This window comes from Panicum virgatum, chromosome 7N (genome assembly GCF_016808335.1).
Source record: "Panicum virgatum strain AP13 chromosome 7N, P.virgatum_v5, whole genome shotgun sequence".
Classification (NCBI taxonomy): domain Eukaryota; kingdom Viridiplantae; phylum Streptophyta; class Magnoliopsida; order Poales; family Poaceae; genus Panicum; species Panicum virgatum.
Genome location: NC_053151.1, coordinates 23,371,171 through 23,393,851, shown reverse-complemented (window position 1 = coordinate 23,393,851; position 22,681 = coordinate 23,371,171). Strand labels below are relative to the sequence as shown.

Genomic DNA, 22,681 nt, shown 5'->3' with positions numbered 1-22,681 from the left:
GCCTCGAAGCAATCGGAAGTACTTGAAAGATTACTCGAGGTACTCGCTTGAAGATTCAGAAGCACTCGATGAGATGTTTAGAGCACTCGGAGCACTCGGAAACATCTTCAGAAGTACTCGACGCCTGCAGGACTCGGCTACGAAGAGCTCGGGGGCTTGTCAGACCCGGGGTAGCGGGACTGCTCACAGACGTAGAATGTTCTAGAGTATGGGATAGCTCATGGATGTACTTTACCTCTTTTGTAACTACCCGAATAAGCATAGAAACTAGCTGCAGTACAAGGAAACTACCCGATCGTGTTGTAGTAGGACTCCAACAGTACTCAGCTATGACTTTTCATGTAACCCTGTCCCCCCCGGATATATAAGGGCGGACAGGGACTCCCTCAAAACACATCAACACCTAAGGCAATACAAACCACCACACAGGACGTAGGGTATTACGCAACTCGCGGTCCGAATCTGTCTAAATCTTTGTGTTCCTTGCACCATCGAGTTCCAGAACCGTCGATCCCTACCTACAAACCTTACGGCTAAGGGTATCCCTGAGCAGCCTTGGCGGTAAACACCGACACATAAAGTATTAAATGTAGCTAAACAAAATAACTAATTACACAGTTTGTCTATAATTTGTGATACGAATCTTTTGAGCCTAGTTAATCCATGGCGGGACAATAATTACCTAATACAAATAAAAGTGCTACAGCATTTTACTGCCAAAACTTTATGCATCTAAACAAGAGCTAAATTAAATCCTCTTTGCCACGCGTTTCTTCATCATGCCCAACATAATTGAGGATCTGATTCCAACCTAGGCTCTGTTTAGATCCAAAAATCCAAAATGCAAAATTTTTGTAAATCGTCTGCATGGTCGAAAAATAAATCGCATTACATAAATGGACTGTAAATCGCGAGACGAATCTAATGAGTCTAATTAGGACATGAGTAGACATTAAATTACTATAATAAATCTACAGTAAATATGTGCTAATGATGGATTAATTAGACTCATTAGATTCGTCTCGTAGTTTACAAACGAGATCTATAATTAGTTTTGTGATTAGTCTACATTTAGTACTTTAAATGTTTCCCTTCCAAAAATCCCAAAATCCAAAGTTATCTAAACACCTAAGCGTCGCTCCAGTGTCAGCGTTCACCGTGTCGGATTACTGCTTGTGCAGTTCGTTCAGGCTCGGTTATCGGAATTCGTAAGAGCAAAACTGATCGAGCTTTTTGCAGGAACTTCGCAGCTCGCAAGGCGCTCGTAGGATCAAACACCTGCGTAGCAACACGGCCAAAGATTCCTCCAAAGTTTCCCTCCAATGACACCAGCACAACAGCAAGGTGACACTGGCACCGCCTCCCTCCGATCCCCACACACTCCCACCGCCAGCTCATCCGAGCTCCCACCGACACCTCCTCGCCGCCGGCAATGGCGGCGTCGTCATCCGCCGCCAGCAATCTCCTCGCCATCGCCATGGCCGCGGTGGTCTCGCTCTCGCTCGCCGCGCCGTCGGCTCCTGCGCCGGGGTCGACGGCGACGGTGCGCGCCGGGTTCTACCTCGCCGCGGCCGCCCGCCTCAGCCCGCTCGACGCGCTCGACGCCTCCCTCTACACGCACCTCTACTACTCGGCCCTCGCCGTGCACCCCACCACCCGCAAGCTCGCGCTCCCCGCGGACCCGGACCAGGCGGGCCTCCTCGCCGCCTTCTCCCCGGCGCTCAAGTCCAGGAACCGCGCGCTCCGGACCCTTCTCTCCGTCGGCGCCGACGCGGGGACGGGCTCCCAGTCCCAGACCGACCCGGCGTTCGCCTCCATGGCCGCGGACCCGGCGTCCCGCGCGGCGTTCTTCGCCGCGGCCGTCGCGCTCGCCCGCGGCAGCGGCTTCGACGGGCTCGACGTCGCGTGGCGGTTCCCGGCGTCCGCGGTCGAGATGGCCGACTTCGGCTTCCTCGTCTGCGAGTGGCGCGCCGCCGCGCCGCCCAGGTTCCTGCTCACCGCCACGGTCTACTTCTCCAGCCACGTCTTCGACGCGCCGCAACCCGGCGTCGACTACCCGTCCGAGGCCGTGGCGAGGTGCCTCGACTGGGTCAACGTCGTCGCCTTCGGGCTCCGCGCGCGGGGCGCCGGCGCCACGGCCTTCGACGCGCCGCTCTACGACCGGGCGTCCCACTTCTCGGCGAGCTACGGCGTCGTGTCGTGGATCGACGCGGGCGTGCCGGCGGGCAAGCTGGTCATGGGCCTCCCGCTCTACGGCCGCTCGTGGTTCCTGCGCAACAAGGCCAACAGCGGCGTCGGCGCGCCCGTCGTCGCCGCCGGGCCCAAGCAGCGCGGGAGCAACGCCACCGGCGTCATGTCCTACGCCGAGGTCCAGAAGCTCGCCGCGGCCGGCGGGGGCGGCGGCGGTCCTCGCCGCGCGGTCACCACGACGTACGACAACGCGTCCGTCGCGTCCTACCTGTCCGTGGGCGACGTCTGGGTCGCCTTCGACGGCGCGGCCGTCGTCGCCGAGAAGCTCGCCTTCGCTGCGCGGCGCGGCCTGCTCGGCTACTTCCTGTGGCCGGTGAACTACGACGACGCCAACCTCACGGTGTCCAGAACAGGTCAGCGTCAGCGATTGACACTCCAATCCGACCTCACTGCTCCATGGCCGTGATTGATACTCAGATTCCTTACTTGCGCCCTGTTTGCAGCATCAGAGGCGTGGATGCAGAACCAGATCTCGTCGAGTTCCAGGAACGGCACCGGCGTCAGGCAGCCGGTGCGGTTGCCACCGGCTCTCCGGTCGCCTGCGGGAACGCCTGGACCGGTGCCGGCGCCGACGTCTGCGGCGGCCTCATGGCTGCCTTGGACGAAGCTTAACGCATTTTTGAATTTTGGGTTGCTAATTCTCGTGTGGTGTTTGTCGTAGAAGCTTGGTGCGTCCCTGCATTTGGGATGGCTAATTCTAAGTTCTGACAACGAAGAGAATCAACATTGCAGAAATTATGCGTTGTGTACTTCTAATTTCATCCAATTGTATCATAGCAGAACTTGATTTTTTTTATACTTTCCGTGGACGAAATTGACGAGTGTATGCATCACAGTGGTTTAAATCAGTGCAACTTACTGAATTATTAGATGTGTTCTACTGCCTATCTAGCCATGATTTGGAACAAATTGCTCAATGCACTTGTCAAACAGTGTCCAGTGCACTTCTGACAACTGAATATAATGCCCAAAAGGAAAGCTTCGCACAAACATACATAACAGAGACATTTGCCAACTGAAGCAAACAAAGGCAATGCTCTGTAACTGGAACTTGAAGCATCTCTTTATATTACCCCTTCCGCTCTGCCCCCGCGTCGCCACAAGGGCGACATGGGGGCGCCTCCCTCTTGCCCACCACCGGATCTCGTCTCCTCCACTGTTTGGTCCCTCTTCTTTCCCACCTCTGGCATCACGCCGGAGGCCGGAGAGAGTGGGATCTATCTCTTCTAATAATTTTTGATACATCAAGTTTAAATTAGGGTTAGGGTTTCTCCATGCCGCGTTAGTGGTATGGGAGATTTGTTTCCTCCTTCTCCTCTCCGGCAACGGTGAAGAGATAGGGTGGCTGGGTCTCTTCATGGCGGCTCCGAAGAAGGAGGTGTCGGCATCTACAGTGCCGGCAACTTGCTTAGAGCGACGACATGGAGAATTAGGTTTTCAGATGGCGTCATCGAGGTGGGGATGGTGCCGTCATCGTGGAATAATTTTCTCCAGCCACTTCTCCGTTTTGCCGTGGTTAGATCCAACCACGGTGAAGGGCTTGTGAGAATAAGTCTGTCCTTCAAGCTGATGTCAATCAGTTTTGGATCGGATAGATTGGGATCAGTCTCTCTTCTTCATCGTGGCAGAAAAAGGAAGAAGAAAGACGCAAGAAGGAAGAAGAAGATTGTGCTCGTTCCAACCTATAGGGATGTTGGTCGCCATTCTAGCTTGCTGAGCGTATGCCTGCGTGGCCTTCTATTTGATTTTTTACACAGGTTTGTGATTGAGATTTGGAGCTGCTTAGTGCGTGAGTACTTTGAGGGTGTTGTGTGTATCTTGATGATGTACTCAGCTTTGATATAATACAATTCTTCCATTGATCTCAAAAAAAAAAGAAGCATCTCTTTATATTTAGGAAACTCCAAAGCTCCTTCAAGCAACTCGTTGAATCCAGGGAATGATTGATCTTCCTGGTTTGCTATTCTGTACATGCAAGAATGCACTATTGCAATCATACTTTTCTCGAGATCGTGCAATGAACGTATTTCACCAAGACTATTCGGTAATTATACTGACTTGGACTTTTCTCTATGGGATTGTTGACTGGACGTACGATGCTGCGAGTGCTTGAATCTGTCCAGTCAAAACTGGGAACCAGTTTGATACTCGTTTGCCATCTCTGTTGTTGCAAACAAAGTCAATGTTGCCAAAGCACATGGATTCATCTTGAAGGAGGCGGCCAAGGTTGGAAGCTGCTGATCTTTCTTGCTCTCAAGTCAACTGGAAGCACTTGACATATTTTTTTAGGTGATATATGAGTATTGGTGTATTGCATTGACATACATACATCTATAACATCAGCCACCGATTCCCACCTCGAAGATTGCGTTCAATTCAACTGGCCATGGCTCCACTAGTCGTTCTTGATCAGCTCGTCGGCGGCTCGCCGGCGGCGGTGGCGTTCCTCCAACTGCTCTTCCCTCTCCTCCTGCTCCTCCTGCTGCTGCGCTACTTCGCTGCGGGCGGCGGCGCAGGCTCGGGCGCCAGGCTCCCTCCGTCCCCGCCGGGCGGGCTGCCGCTGATCGGCCACGCCCACCTCGTCGGCGCGCTCCCGCACGTCTCGCTGCGCCGCCTCGCCGCGCGGCGGCGCGGGTGCGCGGACCTCATGACGGTCCGCCTCGGCGCCGTCCCGACGTTGGTGGCCTCGTCGGCGCGCGCCGCGCGGGCCGTGCTGCGCACGCACGACCAGGCGCTCGCGTCGCGGGCGCGCTCCGCCTGCGGGGACGTGCTCACCTACGGCCCGTCGGACGTCGTGTTCGCGCCCTACGGCGAGGGGTGGCGCCGGTCGAAGCGGCTGGTCACCACGCACCTGCTCAGCGCCGGGAAGGTCCAGTCCCACCGCGCCGCCCGCGAGGAGGAGGTCGAGCTGGTGATCAACAAGATCCGTGACGCGGCGGCGGCCGCGCCGGCGACGGTGGACATGAGCGAGGTCCTGAGCAAGTTCACCAACGACATGGTGTGCCGCGCGGTGGCGGGGCGGACGTTCCGGGTGGAGGGCCGGGACAGGGTGTTCCGGGAGCTCATCGACGAGACTTTCGCCGTCCTGGGTGGGTTCAACCTGGAGAACCTCTACCCTGGCCTCGCCAAGGCGGCCGGCGGCGTGCTCATGTGGCCGGCGCGTCGCAGGGCCGAGAGGCTAAGGGACCGGTGGGACGAGCTCCTCGACAAGCTGATCGACCAGCACACGGGCGAGGTTGCCGGCCATGACGATGCCGGTGGCGACGGCGAGCCGGAGAGTGACTTCATTACCGTGCTGCTCTCCGTGCAACAGGAGTATGGGCTCACCAGAGACAACATCAAGGGCATCCTGGGAGTGAGTTCACCAAAGTCTTCACCTTCTCCTCTCCTCAATCTCAATGTTTCCGAGAGTAACTTTTAATTCGAAGAACAGAACATGTTTGCAGCAGGCACGGACACGACATACCTGGTCCTAGAGTTCGCCATGGCCGAGCTCATGCTGCACCCGGAAGCCATGGCCAGGCTACAAGCTGAGGTGAGGAGGAGCACACCCAGGGGACAGAAGCTCATCAGCGAAGACGATCTCGCCGGAATGACCTATCTGAAAGCTGTGATCAAGGAGACGCTCCGTTTACACCCGCCGGTGCCGCTGCTCCTCCCGCACCTGTCCCTGGAGGACTGCGACGACGTCGACGGCGGCTACACCATTCCTGCCGGCACGGCCGTGCTCGTCAACGCCTGGGCCATCGGTCGGGATCCCGCGGTGTGGGATGCCGCGGAGGAGTTCATGCCGGAGAGGTTCATCCGCATGGGCGACATCGGCGGCGTCGACTTCCGAGGGATGGATTTCCAGTTCTTGCCGTTTGGATCGGGGCGCAGGATTTGCCCGGGGATAAACTTTGCATTGGCCTCCATTGAAATCATGTTGGCGAATCTTGTGTTCCACTTCGACTGGGAGCTGCCTGCTGGCGGTGGAGGTACAGTGGATATGAGCGAGGTGTTTGGGCTGACCTTGTGTCGCAAAGAGAAGCTTTTACTCAACCCAAGGCCACTGGATGGGTGACATCATCAAGGAAAGGTAGGTAGGTTGACCGAAAGAAAACCATTTTCTTTTTGCTTGTGGTTATGTAGTTGCAGCTGCTTGTAGTTGTGGGCTTTCTACACACAGATGTTTAAGTTCTTTTTATATATGTTAAATCTGGGGACAAAATGTCTTGTGGTTTGAATTTATGCCAGAGACATAAACATTTTACAATTCTTGTGTTAACATAGCTTCTGCATCTCTCCCTCTAAGTAGACGCGTGTTATAATGATTTGGTTGAATCTCTCCAGGATATAGGACTTCTTCCAACTAGTTGATACATTAAATATGTTTCTATACATATATTTGAAACATATGAAACATAGAAGTCTAACTGCAAATGCTTTTTGGAAAAAGCAATTCTTTGAAAAGCTTTTAGAAAAACATTTCTAAAGAAGAGTTTACAAAAAAACTCTTCTATTAGAACCAAATTTGCAGTAGTTCATCGGGAAATTTTGTATAAGTTTTCAGAAAATACTTTTTCGTAATGCTTTTAGAAAACTTTTTACAAAAAAATTTTGACGTATTTTCAAGGAAACAATTTTCCAAGTGGTTTTATAATTTTTCCGAAACCTTTTTTTGTGAAATTCTTTTCTATACTATAAAAGTTGAAACAATTGAAAAAAAATTCTCACCAAGATTAGACCCACCATACCCCTCACGGAGGCCCCACTTGTCATGCCAAATGGCTTGACGAAAAGGAGGGGGAGATTGGTTTCGTCAATATTTTCCACTAAAATTCTATTACTTTTTACACCAGCAATTTCTTATACCCACCTCTTGTACCCACATATTACTTTTCTTTAGCATACACATACTTTCATTTGCATATACATTGATCCATAATTCACATCATTTTGTCTTTTGGAAGGATAATAATTAACATAATTGTTTATGGAAGGAAAAGAAAGACATGTATTATTTTTAGAAGAAAAATAAATGGCATTGTTGCTTGATGGTTATGGAAGGATATTAATTTACATCATTGTTTCATGGAAGGAAAAGAAATATGTTTATTATTTTTGAAAAAAAAATAACATTTTGATGGGAGAAAAATTAAATACTGTGGCACGTACATCTTTCCTAGTGGGAAAAAACATAGCAAAGATCAACAGGAGGGGGATAAATCTGGCAACGTGCAAGAGGAGCCCTGAGGTGAGAAATTAAGCGATTATTTTCTTTTCTTTTCTTTTTAATTTAGTTAGGATGATCGTTGTAGTGTTGCGTCCTGAGGCATGTGTACTATCCATAGTAGCTAGATTAACCAAGAGATAAACCTAGCATGAAATATTACCATTAGTTAGGTAAATAAGGTTAACATTAGAGATCACTAGGGTTGTAGTTCAGAGTGGCTGAAAGTAGAACGGTGATTAAAAGGAAACGGTGCTAAATGTTAGCTTGTTAGTGATTGTGTAGACATACTATATTGTGGTTATGTTACATATACCATGGTGGTTATGTGGCCAATCACAAGTTGATAACAAAATAACCATCTCCTTCTAACGGTTTGAAACCATCGATCCACTCAACTCCGGCGCAGTACTAATAATTAAAATAGTAAAATACATGGTCGGTCCTCGAACTTGTCGAGGTGTGTCGTTCCAGTTCTTAAACTTATAAAACTAGAAATCCAAATCCTTGAAATTGTCTGAGTGTGTCATCCAAGTCCCTAAACTCAGAAAACCAGAAATCTGGATCCATGCAATAATTAAAATTGGTTTTGAACCATTTTTTAGTTCAAAAACAAATCCAACAAATAATAGATATAATTTTAAACTATAAAAATATCTCTAAGCCCCGAAAAGTCTCTAAAAAATAAAAAAAGATTTTAGAGATACATCGGAGCCTAAATAAAATAATTTGGAGTCCATAAAAATATATTTGACACTCTCCTAGAGTTAAATCTAATTTTTAGAAGTTTTCAAAAAATATTTTCATGAGCTCTAATTTTTCTAGGCACTAGCAAAACACTTAGAAACTTCTGATCCTTTAAGACCCTTTGGCAAGTTTACTCTTTGATCTTCAATTTCATGTTGGGTTGTGCGGGCTTCTAGCCACAAGTCTGACCCAACTACGATTCCGCCTTCTTCTTGCTCGTTTCATGTCCATCACACGGCTATAAACAGAAACAGTCATGGAGGCCTGATGGAGGGTGGCGAAGGGTCGGGGTGGCTAGAAAAATATGTGGGGGGTTTGGGATGAGCACGCCGGTAGCTGGGGCAGCCGCCCCACCCCACCAATAGGGTAGCTCCACCCCACCGATAGGGTAGCTCCACCTCTGCCTCTCTTCTACATAACTAAATATAACTCTATTCGGCTGGCTTGTCAACCAACCAGCCAGCAGTTAGGGCCGGGCATTCGGGTTACCCGAAATTTTCGGGTCGGGTAGTTCGGGTTTTAGGAATTTCGGGTTTCCAAAAATGATACCCGAAATCAGTTGGGAAAAAGAAGAACCCGAAAATTCGGGTACCCGAAAATTCGGGTTCGGGTTCGGGTTTTACCCGAATTACCCGAAATTCTGGAACTCCACATATGCAGTATAAAATCAAATCAAATACACCCAACCATACATCCAGTTCACACGTCCAAACTGACAGTTCAAACGAAATTAACTAACACTTCACACGTCCAAACCGTGACAGTTCACACTTCATATATCACAATTAATAAACATAGTTTTGAAGCACACAAATCAAATCATAAATGAAAAAACAAATCATTTCGGGTTGTTCGGGTATTTCGGGTACCGTGGCCCAATACCCGAACTACCCGTATTAATTTCGGGTACCGTGGGTTGGAACCCGAATTAGAGTTCGGGTTTTTCGGGTTCGGACTTTTCGGGTTCGGGCTCGGGTTTTTCGGGTTCGGGTATCGGGTTTTCTGCCCAGCCATACCAGCAGTGCTTTTCTTTTATACCAAATCAGCACCGGTCATCAACCACCAATACTTTTCTCTTATAATATATCAGCACCAATGTTGACACTTCTTAACACAATCACTAGGAACGGGGTTGTTAAGCTCGTCCCCGGCAACAGCGCCAGAAATGCTTGTTGGCATTTCTTAGCGTCGCCACTAGTAGGGGTTAGTTCCTAGCGACGCCGGCAAAGGAATGCCGTGTTAGTATGTCTTAACGTTTACAGAAAGATCCGCAAGCGCACGGATATACCATTGTAGCATTTCACCTGGAAGTATTCAGGGTATCGTTATTTATATTTTCCCAAGGGATGGCTAGGTTGTGTAAAGATATTTACTAGTTCCATAACCATGACACGTATGAAGTAAGATGCAGACTACTGACTACACAGGGGTAAGTAATAAATAAAGGATAATCAGGGGTAATGTGACACACACAGAACAGCCAACTCTCATGAATAAAGAATAAACAAGCAATCCTAAGGTTAGTGGGAGCATATGCACAGATTCCTAGTATACTATTTATGTTAGCAGATAAGTTCCGTTAGCCACATACTTAGAGCTGCAGGTGCCGGGAAATTAGGGACATCGGGAAGAATGACCCGCACTGGAGAACATCCAGTCCCGTTTCATCTTTGCATGAACTCCTACACGATACCCGAACGTCAGGGAGTACGCTAACCGAGAAGCAGCTTCCCAGCGGACCGATAGGGCTGTCACCACCTGCGGTCTACCCCAGTCACACCGTGGAGCACCGTCATATCCGAAGGATCCCACATACCCGGGCACCATGCCCGCATATGAGGTCACTACCCTAGCACCCCGGGTCCCCCACCCTTCGGATGGACAGGTAAGATACTAAAGCAAACCCGAAAGCACAACGAACTGATATCCTTACCCAGATCATCTGGTCTAAGCAAGCAACTAGTATAACTTGATAAAGCATAGATCAAGGCTAAGCAAGCTACAAACATAGCAAGATAATTAAGAACAAACTCAATATGAATAGCATAACGAAAGTCGGAATACAAAGCCATACCAGAGGCCGAGGATTGCTCGCCGACCTCGAGGACGACTGGATTCGCTAAGGAGATGAAGTACTAGCCTAGCTCCACTATCCTAAGGAGTACAAGTCATAAGAGAGTGTGAGAGAGAGGCCTTCAAGTGGTGTCTGTGGTGTGAGAGAGGAGAGGCCCCTTTTATAGCTTGAGAGGTCGGTTCCCGCCATCTCCTTGTATGGAAACATGCCAAACCGCCATTGGGAGGATAAGATCAGCCTTCCCGCCAAAAATCTCCTGGAGACACCTCCAGGTGGGGTCGGCCGACCCCCCTGTGCCGCCTCTGGCCACCGTCTTCGTCTGGGTCGCTGCCTGGTGGGTCCTGATGTCAGATGATCGGTGTCGGGGCTTGGTTGGTCGGCTTGGTCTGGTTTGTGGGCCTCCTTTGCATGTGTTACGCAATACGCGATCGTCTGCGACTTTGTCTGCATATTCGTCGTGTTTTCTTCTTATTCCGGACTCGTGCTCCTGAAAACATAGATCTTCGAAAACAACTGTGGAGCTAAGTTAGTGATACAAATATGTGAGTAAGAGATATAGTTTTCCTTCTTTTATGAGTATAGTTGACGGTAATATTTCGCACTTAACGACCGTCAACAACCAAGCATCAGTCAATGGTACTTTTCTCTCTATTAAATCAGTAATAACCACTAGCCACAGCTCAGCCCACATTCGTGCATGAAGGCACCACAACTTATTGGGTCCAGTCTTTAGTCTTCACCCATCACTCTTGGGTTGGGCCTTCTTATGCTAGTGATGGGCTGCTTCTGCTGTTGCACCTGTATGCTACTGCTGACACCACAGAACCAACACATTTTGACTTTGCCCATGGCTAAAGTAGCAGTTCTTGAAGAACAGCTCTCCGGCGACTCGCCGATGGTAAAGGAAAACTCCTACCGCTCCTTCCTCTCCTACTCTTTGTGCTGCTGCGCTGCAGCCATGGAGAGGATGATGAAGAAAGAGGTTGCCTCCCTCCCCTCTGGCGCTGCCGCTGATCGAGCATGTCCACCTCATCGGCGTGCTCCCACACACGTCTCCCTGCAGCATCTCGCCGCGCGGCACGACGACGAGTGATGAAATTTTAGGTTTAGCTTATTAAAAATTTCAAAAATTTCAAATAAATCTCAAAGACCCACGAGTGTGCATGAGGAAGTGAGCTAGTGGTCTGACTCTTTAGTCTCATCTTGCTAGTTGAAGTGGACTAGTGGAGTATGACCAACCAAAATATGGAGGTTATCTCCACCTCTCCATGCTATGTGTGTGGAGAGAAGGAGAGCTCCATATACTCGCTCGCTTGTCTCGTCGGGGCAGGGTGTGGCATGACGAAAGGCGCGGACGCACATTGTCTGTGTGAATGGTCCGTCGAAATCCGGCCCCTCACTTTGTGGGAGCGCTGTTTTCTTTTGCTATTTTGTTTATGATTACTTGGCTTTAAGTTTATGAGATATGGAAATCTAATCAGTTTCCTAATTATTTAGAATCCAATCACAACGGAACATCGTGGGCTCTCCTATATTTTCGACCTATCGGCCTCCACCAAAACACGATCTAATCAAATTAGAGTTTTGTCTCACCCCGCCGCTGTTCCACTTTTGTAGCTTGCTCCATCCCGAGCGTCGGCGTGTACCGCTGAACAGGAGAGCAAGTTTCCGGAACCATTCGCTCTTGTGATCCTGTACCGGGAGATGGCGAATCAGATTTTTGGGTAGTGCTCTGTGTGACTGCACAAGGTCTTCAACACGGCTCATCTTCAGTCCAAGTCGGTTGCTATGGTGTACCGTCGTCTGCGACATTGTTTGCTGCGCTTCGTTTGCATGACTGTCTTTATCCCATCAGCGCCATTTGTCTTCCCGACGACACCCGTTTAGTACGTACATTGTGATTTTATCCGGTTCTTAATTTTCTTTTTCGGGATCATAGTTATGTTGTCCATACTGTCTAGTGTGTTAGAGTTCTATATGCTAGATTTTATTTTTTGTTATATTTAATCTAGTTCGAAATTTAATCTTACGATTGTCTATTTTTTTCCAACAGTGAGGATTTCATGATGCTTCGCCTCGGCATGGTGCCGACGCTGGTGGCTTCGTCCATGCGCGCGGCGCGGGCCGTGCTACGCGCCCACGATCGGGCGTTCGCCTCGCGGCCAAGGCCCGTCTGCGGGGACGTGCTCACCTAGGGGCCGTCGGACATCGCCATGGCTCCCTACGGCGATCGACGAGTGGTGGCGGCTGGCGAAGAAGCTGGCCACCACGCACCTCCTCAGCGCCAAGAAGGTAGATGCAAAAGATTGTGATGTTGATGAGAGCTTTCAAGTTCTTGCCGGCACCACTGTGATCATTATGTCTGGGTAATAGGTAGGGATGGGATGCCGCGGAGGAGTTCATGCCGGAGAGGTTCATCCGGAACGTGGGAACCAAAGGAGTCGAGTTTAGAGGGAAGGACTTTCAGCTTTTGCCTTTTTGGTCAGGGCGTGGAGGATGCGCTCAGGGATCAATTTTGCAGTCAGGGGCGGGCCCCACATGTATTCAAGGGTATTCAGCTGAAGGGTATTCAGCTGAATACCCAAAATTTTTGACAAAAAATTTTATACATATAGTGTATATTATGTATATGTATCAAACAAATGCAAAAATACAACTCAAAACAGGCTTTCTCAGTTCTTCTAGTCAACTTGGGCTCAGTTGGCCCACTATCCAACCACTTTGGGCCGGCCCAACTCCTCCCCTCACTCCCACCTTCCCTCAGCCGATGCGTCCAGCCCGACAGCCCCCTGGGCAGCCCGACACCCCATTCCTGCCGAGCGGACCCTTCTGCGGCAGGAATGGGGTGTCGGGCTGCCCAGATTCCTGCCGAGCGGACCCTTCTGCGGCAGGAATGGGGTGTCGGGCTGCCCAGGGGGCTGCCGGGCTGGACGCCTGGGCTGAGGGAAGGTGGGAGTGGGGGGGGGGGGGAGAAGTTGGGCCGGCCCGAAGTGTTTGGATAGTGGGCCAATTGAGCTCAAGTTGCCTAGAAGAACTGAGAAAGCCTGTTTTGAATTGTATTTTTGCATTTTCTGAGACATATACATAGTATAAACTATATGCATAAAATTTTTTGTCAAATTTTTGGGTATTCAACTGAATACCCATGAATACATATGGGGCCTGCCTCTGCCCAAGGGTGTTGAATGTTGGTAAGGTCGATATGGCGTCCGTGTTCCGTGTTCGGGTTGACTGTGAGCCGAAAAGAAAAGCTCCTGCTTATCCCTACGGCACCTGAAATTGTGCATCTTCTAGAAAGTAGGTGCACTATATGCAGAAAATGAATCAGACACGTTGGTTGTAGTGTAGTACCGGTCGCTATCTTGCTAAGGTGGATTTCTGTTTAAAATGTGTCCGTGCATGCTTTGATATTTGTTTTTTCATAGCAATGCAATAATGACAGGTGATATTTGCTTGTTTCACTTAGTTAAATGTCTTCAAGATTCGGTAATGCAAAAGGAACGGATGTAGCTAGTATACCAGAAGATGACACCATTGGCACCTTTGTATTTGTGCACTCATTGGAAAAGGATAGATGTGGCACCTTTATATTTGTGCACTCATTGGAACAGATAGATGTATTATACCAGAAGTGAAGAACGGATAGCTGTATTATACCGTTGCATCTTTAAAATCTGGTCTCTTGTTGTACCTATTATGGATGTATGTTGTTGCAATTTGTTCTCGACCGGTCTGAAATAAATTCCAGTCTATTGTTGTACCTATCACGAGTTCCTTGTTGTACCTGCCATTTTTAATCGGAATAAATCCCATATAACGAACAAGGCCTTAACATATATAGGATCCGAGTCAGCGAGTAATAGTGACGTTGATTAGGTCCTAAGGGCGGGGAAGCATAAAAAATGAGACCGAGGGGGTCGGGGAAGCACAAAAATGAGAATGGAGGAGGCAGGGGAAGAGGTTTGGACTCATCTTGGGAGGTCTATCATGGTCGGTGGCATTGCTGGCGGGTGTTGGGCCAATGGCCGGTGGCAACACCAACGAGGGTTCGGAGCCCGGTGCCCGGACTGGAGGATGGTAGGGTTCAGAAAAGGGAAGAAGGATCGTTGGATTTAATAGATGAATATATTGGTGATGTTGTTTTTGTCAATGTGATTTATGAGTGATGACTAATGCCAATGTTATTCTGCCAGCATTCTATGAAGGCATGATTTGTTCCCATTCCCTAGTCATTGTTCATATCAGTTTGCTTGTATTGCCTCTAGGTATTCAAGATAGCACCTTACTTTGATTTCTAATGATGGACTCCTCAATCCGAATGGGAAGGAATCTAATTGATATTATTTTATTTTTAATTCAGATTGTTTAGTCCATTTGTTGCAAATGACTCTCTAGCTGAATTGGTTAGATGGGCGTAAGTAGCACCTCTCTAGATTATGGATTCGAGCCCTGTTGTAGCGAATTTCGGGTTAGGGTTAAAAAATATCCCCACCTCCGCGCCAATGCACATGGAAGGCCTAGCCCACTCTCACACGGGTAAACTGTATGAGCAATAGTACTCTTTGTAAGGGTGGATTTTCTCGATCTACATGGGGGTCGGAGCACTTCACCCCCCAAACTACAAAACCGGATATTTAACACCCTGAACTTTGCAAAACCATTCACTTAACCCCCTCATCTGGTTTTACCGAGTGGTTTTGCATTCGTAGCATGCTGAGTTGGACCATCTGACATGTGGGGTCCACTTGTAAGTGACACCTCATCTTTCCTCTCTTATTCTTCTTCCCCTGTCTCCTTTCTCCCCTGCGTCAAGTCGGTGAGGGCTGCCGCCGCTGAGGACTCAACATTGGTGCTGGCCCCACCGTGGCAGGGGAGGCGCCACCCTGTCTTTGGTGCCGGCGCGGCCACCACAACCTTCACGGACTCTGCCGCAGGAGGGCAGGATGGGGGCGATGCCGGCGCGGTCCTTGGTCGGCGACAGTGGGCTGCGGGGTGCTCCGCGGGAGCTCGTGGCCCAGATGACGGAGCCGGATCCGGAGCCTGCACAGCGATGATGAGTCCTCGCCGCCGGCCGATTGGAGGAGGACAGCCGGCAGAGCGGGCGCCAGCGCGAGGAGATCACGGCAGTGTGGGCGGCGTCCTTGGCGGGGAGGCCCGAGACAACATTGCGGAGGATCGCGTCCGGGAGGGCGCTAAGGTGGTCCTCGAAGCTGCCACCGGGGGACAAGGAGTCGGCGGCGAGAGAGGCGGCGAAGGAGATGGGCGGGCAGGGGAGAAAGCTGTGCAAGGAGTCGCCTCCATCCACCTCCCACCTACGTCGATGCCCATGCCGTGGACTCGCCATCCCCGGCGGACGGGACAAGAACAGAGGAAGAAAAAAGGATCCCAGTGTTGCTTACAGGTGGGTCCCACATGTCAGGAGGCCATGTCAGCATCCAGCGTGGCAAAACCGCTAAGCAAAACCACAAGGGGGTTAAGTGCACGGTATTAGATAGATCGGGATGTTAGATATCTGGTTTTGTAGTTGGGGGTGAAGTGCTCCGACCCCAATAGTTCGGGGGGTTATTTAGACTTCTTTCATCTCCCATGGACCCATAGGGAGGCACCTACTCCTCGCGCAGCTCCGAACCCCGCAGCTCCTCCCCTGCGCACGAGCTGCGGAATGCTCGCCGCTGGCCCGAGCTGCAACGCCCGCGCCTCCTCTGCTCCGCTGGCCTCTAGCTGCGGCCTGCTCGCTGCCGGCCCCGAGCTCTGGCGCACCGCCGCTGCCGCCGGCGCGATGGCTGTTGATCCCATTCATCTCGCACTTGCCGCAACCCAGCTCAGCCTTGGAGCCACGCAGGAACGCAGCCTCAGTTTGGCCATGGCGCCTTGGGAGCTCGGAGCCCCGCAGGCCTTTCCCGAGGGCCGCCTGAACTCGACCATGGAGCCTCGGGGGCCTGGCCTAGGCAGCGTGCAGCGCTCAGGCATGGAGCCTCGCAGCCCTTTCCCCAGACCCCAAGCACCGACCGAGCTTAGCGATGGTCCATGGAGATTGTAGCCAAGAAAGATGAATCGGCGGCAAAGGGAGAGAGATAGAGAGAAAGATACATCAAGGGGAGGGAAAGAGACGCGAGAGAGATCTTGATGGGAGAAAGACCGAAAGAGAAATGCGAGAGGGAGAAATATGCATCGGGACTCGGGATGAAAACAAGAGATGCGCACCAGAGAGAGGAAAGAGCAAAATGAAAAGGTAGATAGATGAGACCCCGACACATAGGTCACATAGAAGAGTAGGGGCTGAAATTTAAGGACCATTGCTGAACATGAGAGGAAAAATTATAGCTCTAAAAAATAGGAGAAACCCCTACTTGAAAATGTAAGGACTGGAAATAGGAGTTATTGTTGAAGATGCTCTTTATGGTAAGCGGATAAATTGAATTGCCGAGAGTAGTAGTAATAGTAAAATGGAACTTTTCTTTAAAAATTCCAAGTGATGACTCAAACAAATCACCCATTGTTACTCAGTCAGCCCCTTTCGATTTAAATGGTTTTTTCTAGGCTGCGAAAGGCCATCGCGTGCTGAGAGAGCGAGAGAGAAGAGGACCACCGCCCTTGATCAACACAGGTCAGACCCAGTCACAAAAAAATACAGGTCAGACCCAGTAAAAAAAAAACAAATCAGATCCAATAAAAAAACATACAGGTCAGATCCAGTCACGAAAAAACAAATATACACGTCAGATCCAGTCAAAAAAAAAAGTCAGACCCTGGGCCTGCTCGGCCCCCGCGCCCACCCTCTCGTCTCCGCCGCCCTCTTCCCCTCGCCTCGGGCGCTCCGCCCAGAGCGCATCGCCCTCGCTGAGCTTCCGAAGTCCTCCACCTCCAAGTTCCAACACCCGCCAATCGAAATCCTCCGCTCCCGTGCCCGTGCTCCGTCGCGGCTCCAAATACCCCGCCCCCATCACCGAAGCACGCCGCTCCCTCTGGCTTCCCGCCTCCTCGCCTGCTCCGCGTCCCGCCGCTCCCTCATGGCCACCGCCGCCGCTGCCGCCGCAGCAGCAGCAGTCTCCTCCCCGGCCGCCCCGCGCGCCGCGGCCACCGCCCGCCGGGGATTCGTCACGTTCGGCGGGGGCGCCTCCCGCTCCTCGCCCGCGCTGCGGCCCGGCCGCGGGCTCTCCGGTGAGGGCCCCTTCCATGATCCCGCTCTGATCTCTGCGGGTTACTCTGGTGGTAAAAGGTTCAGTATCCTCGTGCTGCGCTGGAGTTCCGAGATCCAGCTCGTCTAGCAGAGCATAGCGGCGCGTTTGGAAATTTTGTGCGGCGGAATGGTTGCTTGGCAGCTCGTGCCCCCCTAGTGGGATCCACGTTTGATAATTGAGGTTTTTGCCTAGTATGAGGATCAGCGAGCTCGTTTTTAGGATCCTTTTCGGTTGGCTGCATCCATGGCTTGAGTTAGCAGTTAGTAACTGGGTCGTTATGGTCGGAGTGGAATTAGTCAGGATGGAAGTCAAATTTCTTGTTTCCATTTCTGTAGTAGTATATTTTGACATCTTCTTTATTACAAAATAAGCCTGAGTGCAAAATAGTGCCTCAACAGCCTCTCCTCCTTCATTGCATCCTCATCTCTGTTACTCAGACTCACTGAGCTATTCTGTAGCACCTAGTCTCGTCACACCTGCAGTGAATTGCTATCGTCTCATCACCACCTGGCTTGAGTGAATTGCCCTAATCTCATCACCACCTGGAACTGGAACAGGCACATGCAGGGATTGGAATGGGTGACCATACTTGATGGTGACAACAGCAAAGTTTGCTACAGACATATTCGTAGTGGCGACTAGGAAAACTGAGATGTCTGATTATGACTATAAGCATCTATCTGAATTGTAGGTGTCATTAATAGTATTAGTTGTGGTTCGAAGTAGTTCATATTTTGGGGCTGATAGGAGTATGCTTATCTAGCAAACCAATGAAATATGTATCTTATGCCACTTGGCAGAAGCAATGTGATAAATCCAAAACTCTAGAACTTAATGCTCAAGAAGTTAGTAGCTTACAATAAATTTTTCAATAGGAAACTCGAGACTGTAAGGTTGAACCAAGCTAGACAGTAAGATATACATCTAAATTTAACAACTCCACATAGGGAAACGAGCCATTAGCAGGTTTTTTCATTCTTGAAAGCTGAATATTATAATGTGTTTTTAGCATATCCCTACCAGTTCGGTTGTGAAAAGAAACTATCCTATACTGAGAACAGTTTTAAATACATGGTCCTTAATTGGATGACAATATTTTTGGCATTTGGAATTGCAGCATGTTGGATTTGAAAGACAGCAATGGCTGAATGAGCGCAGAATACAAGTTGATATATTTCACTATGCTGTAATGGCATATCATGTTAAACCTGCTGATTCTACTTACTGATCATTATGGTAATGATGAACAACTGAAGAAAACCAGATCCAGTCACACCAATCAATAAAATGTTATCTTGAGATGAGTTATATTATTGCCTTAGTTCGAAAATCAAAGCATTCTCTATCCAATGGATTTAACTTCTATAAGAATGAAACTTCGTTCAAGTAGATAGAGATGATGGTCTCAACTCTTTTTTCCTCACAAGTTCATGAATTTTCGTATGTTTAATTGACGCATTTCTTTCAGAAATACTCAGAAGGAATTTAGTATCTTTTAAAACTTCTCTAATGGAAACAACCTATTTGCATTCAGTACTGAGCAAACTTCTATCTGTAGGAGTGCGAACCCATGTTGCAGCTGTTGAACAAGCCGTTGCAAAAGATGCTACCAAGCTGGATGCACCAGTTGTTGTTGTTACAGGTGCCTCCAGAGGGATTGGAAAGGCTGTTGCTTTAGCCCTTGGAAAAGCAAGGTGCAAGGTTAGCTACTTGGCTGTTTAAAAGAATCATTGTATATTGGGAAGATGTTTTATAGATGCAGAGAGGGTCAGCAACTTATTCAACAGTTAATGGGACTCTTGTGTTAAAGCAAGTTTCTGTACACAATACATATGCGGTTGTGTGCTGTTTAGTTTATATTTTTACCTTTATTCTATGAATACACATGTGGCTGTATCTGTATGATTGTACACACCTGCTTGCAAATGCAAATATCTTCTTTCCCATGGAATGGCAAGTTAGCACTAACCTTAGGGTCTTGAATCTGGTTTGACTTTTTAGGTTCTGGTGAACTATGCCCGGTCATCAAAAGAGGCTGAAGATGTTGCCAAAGCGGTGAGCATGTCGATTCACAAATTACTTTGTTGGCTATTATTTGTTTGTCAGTAATTTTATGTCAGAAGGCTAACACAAAGACAATCTTTAACAGTTTCGATTAATTGCTTTTTATTTCACTACAAGTGTTCAGAATTATTCATTTCAGAACATCACTATTTCTGTCCCTCTCCTTGATCCTTGACATTGCAAAGTCGTTATTGCAGTCTCAAACTCTCAATTCTTCACTTATGCTCGGCCTTACAAAGTAATACATTGAACTATTATCATTTTTTTATTTATCTATCTGGGGAAGTGATAGTGTCATTATTCTGAATTCTCACTGCCATTTTTAAGGAACTGCAACTACAAAACAATTAAACAATCACCTTGAATTATATTTCACGGCTCTAATTATTGTAATGGCAAATATAAAGATTAGTAGATAGTAACAGCAGTGCGAGAACTATAACGAAATAGAATGGTGTTTCTTGAATTTGGTTGACTGAAATTCACCACTTTTCGACTAATAAAATAAGGGAGCTTTATTATTTGACCATCTATTGAATTCCGGCTGTAGTTTTCTGCCTACAAATATGTAGGGACTAGAGACTGACATTCTCCTTTCCCACCTTGAACATGCATTCATTCAGATGCTTACTGTGCTTCTTTTGCAGATTGAAGCGGCTGGTGGTGAGGCCATTACATTTGGAGGAGATGTTTCAAAAGAAGCTGATGTAGAATCTATGATGAAAGCAGTAAGTGTAGTTTGTATGCAGAAGGAAAATATTCCTTCTCTCTTTTACATAAAGCTTTATTTGAACATGATTATGATTACTTTCTAAATCAATTAGGCTCTGAATAAATGGGGAACAATAGATGTGCTGGTAAACAATGCAGGTATGTTCCCCATGGCAATGCGCTTTGCCTGCTACCTTTAACGTTGATTTGTTTTGTCAAATAAAACCATATTTCTTTATTAGGGATTACACGAGACACATTATTGATGAGGATGAAGAAATCTCAGTGGCAAGATGTAATTGATCTGAACCTTACAGGTGTCTTTCTGTGCACACAGGTGAGTTTGTAACCTTTCTTTATTTTGAAATTACCTGGATTGTTAGATGCATCTTACAATAGCATATTCTTTGCAGGCTGCTACTAAAATAATGATGAAGAAAAAAAAGGTAATGTTTCTCAGCTCTTCATATTGCACTTAAATTTACTTGCAGAAAGCACAACTACATAGTACCTCCTTGCTTGGTTTTGTTACATTGTATACGTGGAATATTATATAACTGAAAGTGGTATGAAGCAAAAGAACTAGTATTAATCGATACCCATATTGATAATGCAGCCTTATTGTGTTGTGCCTCAGTAGGTAGGCAAATACATATGGAACGTCATGGACTGATAGTTTGTTACCACCACTTTTATTTGCATTTGTCTTGTACTCGTTGAAGTTCCTGTCAAAAGTTGTCCTGTTTGCTTTTTTTTTGTCATGGTTCGTAATGTTTGTATTTTTGTTGCAAAATGCAGGGAAGAATTATCAACATGGCATCAGTTGTTGGTCTTACTGGCAATGTTGGCCAAGCTAATTATAGTGCAGCCAAGTCTGGTGTTATTGGCTTCACAAAAACCGTTGCCAGGGAATATGCAAGCAGAAATGTCATCGTATGATCTTTATCTTTCAAATAACTCACATGTAACATTAGGCTAGTCTGCATTTCTGAAAGTGTTCTGAATATACATGCAGGTCAATGCTATTGCACCAGGGTACATTGCATCTGATATGACTGCCGAACTTGGGGAAGATCTTTTGAGTAAACTTGTGACAACCATTCCATTAGGTAAGTTGTATGCATCTTAAGCTGTTCCTGTGAACTCTTCCTTTGTATTATCATCTTAAGCTGCACCATTGTACAAGTAGCATTATTTCCTTTGTCTTATGGTTCTTTAGTGATGCCCCAAATGAAAATTACTTGCTAGTATTCGTTAGTGATGCACCATTTAACAATTGTAAGAGGAAGATGATTCTAGTATTTATTATTACAGATAGCTAGAAAGGATGGGATAGCTACAATTTAAACTGCCTTTGATATTGAATAGACGGCAAGAGCAGAGTAATAATTTCCAGAAACTAGAAAGGAAACAGTAAACCAAAAACCGTGTTTACTTCATCTTTTATGAAACCCGTTATTCTTTTACACTTACTCATTGACGCAGAGGGGCACATACTGGATTTATATAACCATAATCTATTAGATGCACTCAAAATTCCAAAACTTTACAAAATTCCCCGTCACATCGAATCTTTGAACGCATGCATGAAGTATTAAATATATCTAAACAAAATAACTAATTACATAGTTTGACTATAATTTGCGAGACGGATTTTTTGAGCCTAGTGAACCCATGGCGGGACAATAATTACCAAATACAAACGAAAGTGCTACAGTACTTTACACCCAAAACTTTTCGCATATAAACAAGGCCTAGTTTTGGTAGAATATGAAAGTACATCATATTGGAATATGTCATGGTTCTCAGGTTCTCGTTTCTCCTCTGCATTCAAACGTCAGCTGTCACCACTAACTCTAAATGTTATCATACGACTTCCAGGGAGATTAGGCGAACCAGAGGAAGTTGCAGGGTTAGTCGAATTTTTGGCCCTTGATCCTGCGGCTAGCTATATCACCGGACAGGTGCATGAGTGCATGACACTACGAATACATTTGCCCTCATTTTTGCAGAGTTTTATTTCATAACGTTTCAATTAACCCTTGTTACACACAGGTAATTACCATTGACGGAGGGATGGTAATGTAAGGTTTGCGTGAGCTTGATAGACTTGGACTTCTCCTTAGCCTATAATGGTGTGTACGCTTCTGTGCATCAGGCGATTTTTGTACTACACTTTTAGGATTGCCTCTGGTTTTGTAACACTCACCAGGAATAAATCGGCGTGTTGAAGTTGAAAAATGTCTTTGGTGTCATGATTGTTGTTATGGATCTAGATACAGTGAACTTAACCCAAGGAGCGCGGCCTCGCAACGGCGGCAGTCGCACTCGAAGGGCAGGGATAATAGGTACTGATCTAATTTATTCTAAGCCTATCCTTGATGACTCCCTAATCTCTCCTTAAATAGACTACTAACCCTAGACGTGATACAGTATCCGCCG

The 22,681-nt window shown here is 47.8% G+C and overlaps 3 protein-coding genes across 3 annotated transcripts; all 3 read left to right on the top strand.

Moving 5' to 3' along the window:
* The first annotated feature begins 1,171 nt into the window (after positions 1-1,171).
* LOC120680647 (nod factor hydrolase protein 1-like) lies at positions 1,172-3,119 on the top strand. Its single transcript, XM_039962151.1, has 2 exons — positions 1,172-2,603; positions 2,694-3,119. The coding sequence occupies exons 1-2, from the start codon at positions 1,433-1,435 to the stop codon at positions 2,909-2,911; spliced, it is 1,389 nt and encodes a 462-aa protein (XP_039818085.1). The 5' UTR covers positions 1,172-1,432; the 3' UTR covers positions 2,912-3,119.
* A 1,517-nt stretch (positions 3,120-4,636) lies between these two features.
* On the top strand, positions 4,637-6,446 carry LOC120681042 (indole-2-monooxygenase-like). The gene is made up of 2 exons (XM_039962596.1): positions 4,637-5,605; positions 5,684-6,446. The coding sequence occupies exons 1-2, from the start codon at positions 4,637-4,639 to the stop codon at positions 6,311-6,313; spliced, it is 1,599 nt and encodes a 532-aa protein (XP_039818530.1). The 3' UTR covers positions 6,314-6,446.
* Positions 6,447-17,040: 10,594 nt separating this feature from the next.
* LOC120682615 (3-oxoacyl-[acyl-carrier-protein] reductase 4-like) lies at positions 17,041-22,480 on the top strand. Its single transcript, XM_039964587.1, has 11 exons — positions 17,041-17,444; positions 19,023-19,165; positions 19,466-19,519; positions 20,176-20,256; positions 20,353-20,398; positions 20,482-20,576; positions 20,653-20,685; positions 21,038-21,172; positions 21,255-21,348; positions 22,121-22,203; positions 22,295-22,480. Exons 1-11 carry the CDS (start codon positions 17,294-17,296, stop codon positions 22,325-22,327), a joined length of 948 nt encoding a protein of 315 aa, XP_039820521.1. The 5' UTR covers positions 17,041-17,293; the 3' UTR covers positions 22,328-22,480.
* Positions 22,481-22,681: the final 201 nt, after the last annotated feature.